The sequence below is a fragment of the Lampetra fluviatilis genome, chromosome 38 (assembly GCF_964198595.1).
Source record: "Lampetra fluviatilis chromosome 38, kcLamFluv1.1, whole genome shotgun sequence".
Classification (NCBI taxonomy): Eukaryota; Metazoa; Chordata; class Hyperoartia; order Petromyzontiformes; family Petromyzontidae; genus Lampetra; species Lampetra fluviatilis.
Genome location: NC_136312.1, coordinates 4,247,588 through 4,257,587, shown reverse-complemented (window position 1 = coordinate 4,257,587; position 10,000 = coordinate 4,247,588). Strand labels below are relative to the sequence as shown.

At 56.2% G+C, this 10,000-nt stretch overlaps 1 protein-coding gene across 1 annotated transcript in view; it reads right to left on the bottom strand.

Annotated features, from left to right (window-relative positions):
- Window positions 1–10,000, bottom strand: part of LOC144945679 (stabilin-2-like) — a 106,241-nt gene that overhangs the window by 20,998 nt on the left and 75,243 nt on the right. The window contains exons 52-53 of the mRNA XM_078874246.1: window positions 4,165–4,254; window positions 1,549–1,695 (exon numbers count right to left, since the gene is read on the bottom strand). Coding sequence (XP_078730372.1) covers window positions 1,549–1,695; window positions 4,165–4,254 — 237 coding nt within the window. The remainder of the gene's footprint in view (window positions 1–1,548; window positions 1,696–4,164; window positions 4,255–10,000) is intronic.

Below are 10,000 nucleotides of genomic sequence, written 5' to 3'. Positions count from 1 at the left end.
CCCACTCACTCACCCACCCACTCACCCACCTGCCTACCCACCCACTCACCCACCCGCCTACCCACCCACTCACCCACCCGCCTACCCACCCACTCACCCGCCTGCCCACCCACCCAGTCAATCACCTGCCTACCCACCCACTCACCCACCTGCCTACCCACCCACTCACCCACCTGCCTACCCACCCACTCACCCACCCGCCTACCCACCCACTCACCCACCTGCCTACCCACCCACTCACCCACCTGCCTACCCACCCACTCACCGACCTGCCTACCCACCCACTCACCCACCTGCCTACCCACCCACTCACCCACCCGCCTACCCACCCAGTCATCCACCTGCCTACCCACCCAGTCAGTCACCTGCCCACACACCCAGTCAGTCACCTGCCCACCCACCCACTCACCCACCTGCCTACCCACCCACTCACCCACCCGCCTACCCACCCAGTCATCCACCTGCCTACCCACCCAGTCAGTCACCTGCCCACCCACCCAGTCATCCACTACTCCACCCACTCACCTATCGAGCGACCCACCCACTCGCCCACGTATCTATGGCCTAACTTTTCTACACCTGCTGACTCACCTGCCCACTCACCCACTCGCCCACTCACCTATCTAGTCAAGACAAAGATCCCCCGTATAGCCTCAACATACTTTTGGGGCAAGTGCTAACAGCGAGCACCGGCACGGCACCAGCACGGCACCAGCACCACACCCGGCCGCCTTTGTCTCCCCAGTGGCGATGTTTACGCATCATACCAGGTACTCATTTGAGGCTCAGTAAACCTAGGGGAGGCCCAGGACCGGTTCAGATATTCATCATTGGTGTTGGTGGCCATGAGCGGGAATTTAACTCGGGTCTCTGGGTTTATGGGTTCGTAGCGCAGCGCGTTAACCGCTGCACCACCACTCCCCGTCTATATAGCCATCCACCAGCTCACCTGCCCACCTGCCCACCCGCCCGACCACACGCTCACCCACCCACCCACTCACCCACCCACTCAACCGCCCGCTCACCCACCCGCTCACCCGCCCGCTCATCCACCCGCTCACCCGCCCGCTCACCCAGCCGCTCACCCGCCCGCTCATCCACCCGCTCACCCGCCCGCTCACCCAGCCGCTCACCCGCCCGCTCACCCGCCCGCTCACCCGCCCGCTCACCCGCCCGCTCACCCGCCCGCTCACCCAGCCGCTCACCCGCCCGCTCACCCGCCCGCTCACCCGCCCGCTCACCCGCCCGCTCACCCGCCCGCTCACCCGCCCGCTCACCCGCCCGCTCACCCGCCCGCTCACCCGCCCGCTCACCCGCCCGCCCGCTCACCCGCCCACCCACCCGCCCGCTCACCAACCCGCTCAACAACCCGTTCACCCGCCCGCTCACCCAGCCGCTCACCCACCCGCTCACCCACCCACCCACTCACCCACCCACGCACCCGCCCGCTCACCAACCCGCTCACCAACCCGCTCACCCGCCCCACCCGCCCGCTCACCCGCGTGACCACCCACTGTGCCGCCCCTCCACGCGCCGCGCGGCGCCCACCTTGATGTCGATGGTGGTGAAGACGTCGCAGCGTCCCCCGACGCTGGGCGGCTGCAGCAGCGCGTCGAGGCCGTACAGCAGCCCCCCGTCAAACTCGAGCGCACGCCGCACGATGCGGGCGCTCCCCTCGTTCACGAAGAGCTCGCCCTGCGCGCACGCGCAGACAAAGATCCCCCGTGTAGCCCACGCGCGCCCGTGGGGCAAGTGCTGGTGCACGCGAGTGTGAGTGGGCGAGTTGAGTGGGCGAGTAAGCGAGTGAGCGAGCTGAAAAGTGTTCGCTTTAAAATAATCCGTGCTGGTGCTGGTGGTAGTGGTGCTGGTGGTGCTGCTGCTGGTGGTGGTGCTGGTGCTAGTGGTGGTGGTGCTGGTGGTAGTGGTGCTGGTGGTGGTGCTGGTGGTGGTGGTGCTGGTGCTAGTGGTGGTGGTGCTGGTGGTGGTTGTGCTGGTGGTGGTGGCGGTGCTGGTGGTGTTATAATCATCATCTCAACTTGTCCCACGCTGCTCACAGAGAGCGACGACTATTTCAACGAGACTATCTCGACTATTTTTTAATTTTACCAGGTAAGGCCCACTGAGCTCTGTAGCTCTTGTTCAGAAAGAGACCCGGCCAAAAATGAGAGCCGAACGAAGTGGCTTATCATCAAGTGGGAATTTATAGCAGCCAAATATTCCTAAATGCGCGACGTTGCTTTTGAATGTGGAGGGAAAAACCGGCGGACCTGGATAAAAATCCACGTGACCATGGGGAGAGAGACACGCAAACTCCAAATATACAGCAGCAGGCGTCAAGATCGGGATCGAATCCACGATCTCCTGTATACCAGGCGAGGTAGTTAACATCTCCTAGCTACCGTGGTGATGATAAGAGAGAGAGACACACAAACTCCAAATATACAGCAGCAGGCGTCAGGATCGTGATCGAACCCACGACCTCCTGTATAGAAGGTGAGGCTGTTAACATCTCGCCTGGCTGCGCTATGAACCCAGTCCCCCGAGTTCAATTCCCGTTCACGGCCACCACCATCATCGGTGCCAGGAGGAAGAATCAAAGATGAGCAGCAGCAGCCACGTGGTGGCGAGGAGCTGGCGCGAAATTCCCCATCACCACAAAGCTCTGCGGTCCTCTACATATGAAGGTGTTGTCGGCCAATTAGTGAGTGGTTATACACGTGAGAGGAAGCCGGAGCACCCGGAGAAAACCAACGCGTGCGAAGGGGGGCAACGCTCGATCCCATACGGGTGGAGCAGGTGGGGTCCACATCTTGCCGTGCCGCCATCTCCTGGCAGAGCCAGGGGTAGGGCTCTTCCTCGACGCCCACACACGGGGAAAGCGAGTTTCACAACACCATCCGTGCGTGGTCCACCAACCCTCGCTGCTGCCTTCACAGCGCTGGATCACTACAGGTGTCCACCACGTGCTGTGTAGCCACCACCAGTACCGGTACCACCGCCACCACCACCGCCATCAACAACAACAACAACAACCCTTCTTCTTGGTTCTTTCGGTAAAGTCACGTAGAATGGAAATAATAAAATAATAAAAATAAAACATAATAAAATAATCCTCTTGATATGCAAATGATTTTGTCAAGGCGCTCTTCCTCCTCCCTCCCAGCTTAAATAGACGCTCCAAGCCTGGGGTGTGTCATTCAGTCTTCTCGACAGACCTGTTCTTCACCTGAGGACGGCTGCTTGCGTTGTGGCCGAAACGTCGTGAGAATTATTTCATTATGTTTAATTTGTATTATTTTATTATTTACATTCTACGTGACTTTACCGAAAGAACCAAGAAGATGAATCCCTGCAGTCACGAAAGCTTTAAATCGAAACACAACAACCGCCTATCGCCACTAAGTGGCGGTGACGTCACCACGGCACTATGTGCATGTTGAGGCCACGTGAAGTGTCGAACAGCCCGCTGGCAGGAGGTCATGGGGCAGACCCAGCAGGTGTCACGGGTCGACCGACTGAGATGAGTGGCCGATGCACCACCTGTGCCCCCTACTGTGTCAACTTGCTGTGCTTTAGCCACCCGGCGCTCCGCACGTTGTGAGCGTCGCTCCTCCGCCCTCCGTTGTTGTTGGAGGCCTATCTTGACACCGCTGGTACCAGTCATCGGCAAGTCCACTCAGCACCACATCCTCTAGTACCACATCATTCCATCTCTTCTCTAGCCCGTGCTGCGCCCGTTTAGCCCCCCTATCCGGCCGAATAAAAGCTGTTAAATAATGTGGGAGGCACCAGAAGACATCCCTGTCACACCCCAAGGTGAACAGGGAATGGCTCTGACTCCCGGCCACGAAGCTTTACCCGGGCCTGCCCACCATCATGAAGGTCATTAATGATCGTGAGCAGAGGGTCGGGGACTCCGAAAGCACAAAGAACAACCCAGAGCCCAGGCCTACTTAATGGTATCATAGTCCTTGACCAGGTCAATAAAGCCATCACCACCTCCACTACAACCACCACCACCACCGCCACCGCCGCCACCACCGCCGCCACCACCGCGGCCACCACCGACCGCTGCTGGTGCCGCCGCTCTGCGAGTCGGCGTCCGTGCGACGTGGGTAGCCGCGCCGGTGACCGGCGAGGGTTCGGCGCTGGCGGCCCTCTCACCGTGGCGTTGGACGTGGAGCAGGAGAAGGAGATCTCGGAGCCTTGCATGGTCAAGAGCGGCCCCACCGTCGGCATGTCGGATGCCAGCACCTGCTCGCGCCGGCCAGGAGGGGCGGGGGGAGGGGCGGGGGGAGGGGCGGGGGGAGGGGCGGGGGGAGGGGCGGGGGGAGGGGCGGGGGGAGGGGCGGGGGGAGGGGCGGGGTGGGGGGGGAGGAGAAGGAGATGAACACCAGGGACCGGGGCACGAGCGCCAGTGAGAAGGGTGGCGGCGGCCCCGGGACCACGGGAACGACTCCGGCGCTGAAGATGAAGTAACGGCGATGAAGCAGGGAGATCGGCGCGAGGATGGAGCGCGCCACGGGGGACGTACGTATGTACGTGTGTGTGTTGAACTTCTTTTGCACCGTACGTAGTCAAACGTGCCAATCGGAGGTGCGTGGGGGGGGGGGCGAAAGGACAGCAAACTAAGCACAAAGAAAATGAGTTTTAAATCTCGAAGATTTAAAAGCGGCTCCCTAATATCGCAAGGAAGAGAGCGTTCCAGACGGCCGCAGCAGCGCATCTGAAATCGCCGCGCGATGCGGCGACCGCCGTCTTTGTTCGACGGCCAGCAGCCAAAAGCCGCCGCCGCTGCTGCCGCTGCTGCTGCTGCCGCTGCTGTTGCCGCTGCTGCTGCTGCTGCTGCCGCTGCTGCTGCGAGGACGACCGGAGGTCGTGCGGTGATGGTCTCTAGCTCCTTGACGAGATCGGAATCGTCGAAGCCCCGAGAGTGAATGGACGGCGGTCCGGACGTGGGGACGATCGCGTGGGGACGATCGCGTGGGGAGCGATCGCAGTGTGCACGCAGGCCGGGGTACGGGGACACGGCGCAGACACGCGGGGGGACGAGGGGAACCGCGGGTCAGCGGAGAGCGTGGTGGGTGACAAGAGAGGTAGTGGTGACGGGAATGGTGGTGGCGGTGGCAGTGATAAGGGTGGTATTTGCAGTGGTCGCAATGATGATGACAATGACACCGATGATGATGATGATGATGAAGCTCTTGACGATAAATAATGATGCTAATAAAGACGACGATGACCATAACACCATTCACGATGAGGATGATGAGCATGACGATGGCGATGATGTTGTTGTTTACGTTGCCGTTTACAATGACGCCGTTCGCAATGACGCGTTTGCAATGACGCCGTTCGCAATGACGCGTTTGCAATGACGCGTTTGCAATGACGCCGTTTACAATGACGCCGTTTGCAATGACGCCGTTCGCAATGACGCGTTTGCAATGACGCGTTTACAATGACGCCGTTTGCAATGACGCGTTTGCAATGACGCGTTTACAATGACGCCGTTTGCAATGACGCCGTTTGCAATGACGCGTTTACAATGACGCCGTTTGCAATGACGCGTTTGCAATGACGCGTTTACAATGACGCCGTTTGCAATGACGCCGTTCGCAATGACGCGTTTGCAATGACGCGTTTACAATGACGCCGTTTGCAATGACGCGTTTACAATTACGCCGTTTGCAATGACGCGTTTGCAATGACGCGTTTACAATGACGCCGTTTGCAATGACGCGTTTGCAATGACGCGTTTACAATGACGCCGTTTGCAATGACGCCGTTTGCAATGACGCGTTTACAATGACGCCGTTTGCAATGACGCGTTTGCAATGACGCGTTTACAATGACGCCGTTTGCAATGACGCCGTTTGCAATGACGCCGTTCGCAATGACGCGTTTGCAATGACGCCGTTCGCAATGACGCGTTTACAATGACGCCGTTTGCAATGACGCCGTTTGCAATGACGCGTTTGCAATGACGCGTTTACAATGACGCCGTTTGCAATGACGCCGTTTGCAATGACGCGTTTACAATGACGCCGTTTGCAATGACGCGTTTGCAATGACGCGTTTACAATGACGCCGTTTGCAATGACGCGTTTGCAATGACGCCGTTCGCAATGACGCGTTTACAATGACGCCGTTTGCAATGACGCGTTTGCAATGACGCCGTTTGCAATGACGCCGTTTGCAATGACGCGTTTGCAATGACGCCGTTTGCAATGACGCGTTTGCAATGACGCCGTTTGCAATGACGCCGTTCGCAATGACGCCGTTCGCAATGACGCCGTTCGCAATGACGCCGTTCGCAATGACGCGTTTACATTTACGCCATTTGCAATGACGCCATTTGCAATAACGCGTTTGCAATGACGCGTTTACAATGACGCCGTTTGCAATGACGCCGTTTGCAATGACGCCGTTTGCAATGACGCGTTTACAATGACGCCGTTCGCAATGACGCGTTTACAATGCCGCCGTTTGCAATGACGCGTTTGCAATGACGCGTTTACAATGACGCCGTTTGCAATGCCGCCGTTTGCAATGACGCCGTTTGCAATGACGCGTTTACAATGACGCCGTTTGCAATGACGCTGTTCGCAATGACGCCATTTGCAATGACGCTGTTCGCAATGACGCCGTTTGCAATGACGCCATTTGCAATGACGCTGTTCGCAATGACGCCATTTGCAATGACGCTGTTCGCAATGACGCCGTTTGCAATGACGTCGTTTGCAATGACGCCGTTTGCAATGACGCTGTTCGCAATGACGCCATTTGCAATGACGCTGTTCGCAATGACGCCGTTTACAATGACGCCATTTGCAATGACGCCGTTTGCAATGACGCTGTTCGCAATGACGCCATTTGCAATGACGCCGTTTGCAATGACGCCGTTCGCAATGACGCCATTTGCAATGACGCCGTTTGCAATGACGCTGTTCGCAATGACGCCATTTGCAATGACGCCATTTGCAATGACGCCGTTTGCAATGACGCCGTTTGCAATGACGCCGTTTGCAATGACGCCATTTGCAATGACGCCGTTTGCAATGACGCCGTTTGCAATGACGCCGTTTGCAATGACGCCGTTTACAATGACGCTGTTCGCAATGACGCCATTTGCAATGACGCCATTTGCAATGACGCCGTTTGCAATGACGCCGTTTGCAATGACGCCGTTTGCAATGACGCCATTTGCAATGACGCCGTTTGCAATGACGCCGTTTGCAATGACGCCGTTTGCAATGACGCCGTTTGCAATGACGCTGTTCGCAATGACGCCATTTGCAATGACGCCGTTTGCAATGACGCTGTTCGCAATGACGCCATTTGCAATGACGCCGTTTGCAATGACGCCATTTGCAATGACGCCGTTTACAATGACGCCGTTTGCAATGACGCCATTTGCAATGACGCCGTTTGCAATGACGCCGTTTGCAATGACGCCGTTTGCAATGACGCCGTTTGCAATGACGCTGTTCGCAATGACGCCATTTGCAATGACGCCGTTTGCAATGACGCCGTTCGCAATGACGCCATTTGCAATGACGCCGTTTGCAATGACGCCGTTCGCAATGACGCCATTTGCAATGACGCCGTTTGCAATGACGCGTTTACAATGACGCCGTTTGCAATGACGCCGTTCGCAATGACGCCGTTTGCAATGACGCCGTTTGCAATGACGCCGTTTGCAATGACGCCGTTTGCAATGACGCCGTTTGCAATGACGCCGTTTGCAATGACGCCGTTCGCAATGACGCCGTTTGCAATGACGCGTTTACAATGACGCCGTTTGCAATGACGCCGTTTGCAATGACGCCGTTTGCAATGACGCCGTTCGCAATGACGCCGTTCGCAATGACGCGTTTACAATGACGCCGTTTGCAATGACGCCGTTCGCAATGACGCGTTTACAATGATGCCGTTCGCAATGACGCGTTTACAATGACGCCGTTTGCAATGACGCCGTTTGCAATGACGCGTTTACAATGACGCGTTTACAATGACGCCGTTTGCAATGACGCCGTTTGCAATGACGCGTTTACAATGACGCCGTTTGCAATGACGCCGTTTGCAATGACGCCGTTTGCAATGACGCCGTTCGCAATGACGCCGTTTGCAATGACGCGTTTGCAATGACGCGTTTACAATGACGCCGTTTGCAATGACGCCGTTTGCAATGACGCCGTTTGCAATGACGCCGTTTGCAATGACGCCGCTCGCAATGACGCCGTTTGCAATGACGCCGTTCGCAATGACGCCGTTTGCAATGACGCCGTTTGCAATGACGCCGTTTGCAATGACGCCGTTTGCAATGACGCCGTTTGCAATGACGCGTTTACAATGACGCCGTTTGCAATGACGCGTTTACAATGACGCCGTTTGCAATGACGCCGTTTGCAATGACGCGTTTGCAATGACGCCGTTTGCAATGACGCGTTTGCAATGACGCCGTTTGCAATGACGCCGTTTGCAATGACGCGTTTGCAATGACGCCGTTTGCAATGACGCGTTTGCAATGACGCGTTTACAATGACGCCGTTTGCAATGACGCCGTTTGCAATGACGCGTTTGCAATGACGCCGTTTGCAATGACGCCGTTTGCAATGACGCCGTTTGCAATGACGCCGTTTGCAATGACGCGTTTACAATGACGCCGTTTGCAATGACGCGTTTACAATGACGCCGTTTGCAATGACGCGTTTACAATGACGCCGTTTGCAATGACGCCGTTTGCAATGACGCGTTTGCAATGACGCCGTTTGCAATGACGCCGTTTGCAATGACGCGTTTGCAATGACGCCGTTTGCAATGACGCGTTTGCAATGACGCGTTTACAATGACGCCGTTTGCAATGACGCCGTTTGCAATGACGCGTTTGCAATGACGCCGTTTGCAATGACGCCGTTTGCAATGACGCCGTTTGCAATGACGCCGTTTGCAATGACGCGTTTACAATGACGCGTTTACAATGACGCGTTTGCAATGACGCATTTACAATGACGCCGTTTGCAATGACGCCGTTTGCAATGACGCCGTTTGCAATGACGCGTTTACAATGACGCGTTTGCAATGACGCATTTACAATGACGCCGTTTGCAATGACGCCGTTTGCAATGACGCGTTTACAATGACGCGTTTGCAATGACGCCGTTTGCAATGACGCATTTACAATGACGCGTTTACAATGACGCCGTTTACAATGACGCGTTTACAATGACGCCGTTTGCAATGACGCGTTTGCAATGACGCCGTTTGCAATGACGCCGTTTACAATGACGCGTTTACAATGACGCCGTTTGCAATGACGCCGTTTACAATGACGCGTTTACAATGACGCGTTTACAATGACGCCGTTTGCAATGACGCGTTTACAATGACGCCGTTTGCAATGACGCCGTTCGCAATGACGCGTTTACAATGACGCGTTTGCAATGACGCCGTTTACAATGACGCGTTTACAATGACGCCGTTTGCAATGACGCCGTTCGCAATGACGCCGTTCGCAATGACGCCGTTTGCAATGACGCGTTTACAATGACGCCGTTTACAATGACGCCGTTTACAATGACGCCGTTCGCAATGACGCCGTTTGCAATGACGCCGTTTGCAATGACGCCGTTCGCAATGACGCCGTTTGCAATGACGCGTTTGCAATGACGCGTTTACAATGACGCGTTTGCAATGACGCCGTTTGCAATGACGCCGTTCGCAATGACGCCGTTTACAATGACGCGTTTACAATGACGCCGTTCGCAATGACGCGTTTACAATGACGCGTTTACAATGACGCCGTTTGCAATGACGCGTTTACAATGACGCCGTTTGCAATGACGCGTTTACAATGACGCCGTTTGCAATGACGCCGTTCGCAATGACGCGTTTACAATGACGCCGTTTGCAATGACGCGTTTACAATGACGCCGTTTGCAATGACGCGTTTACAATGACGCCGTTTGCAATGACGCCGTTTGCAATGACGCGTTTA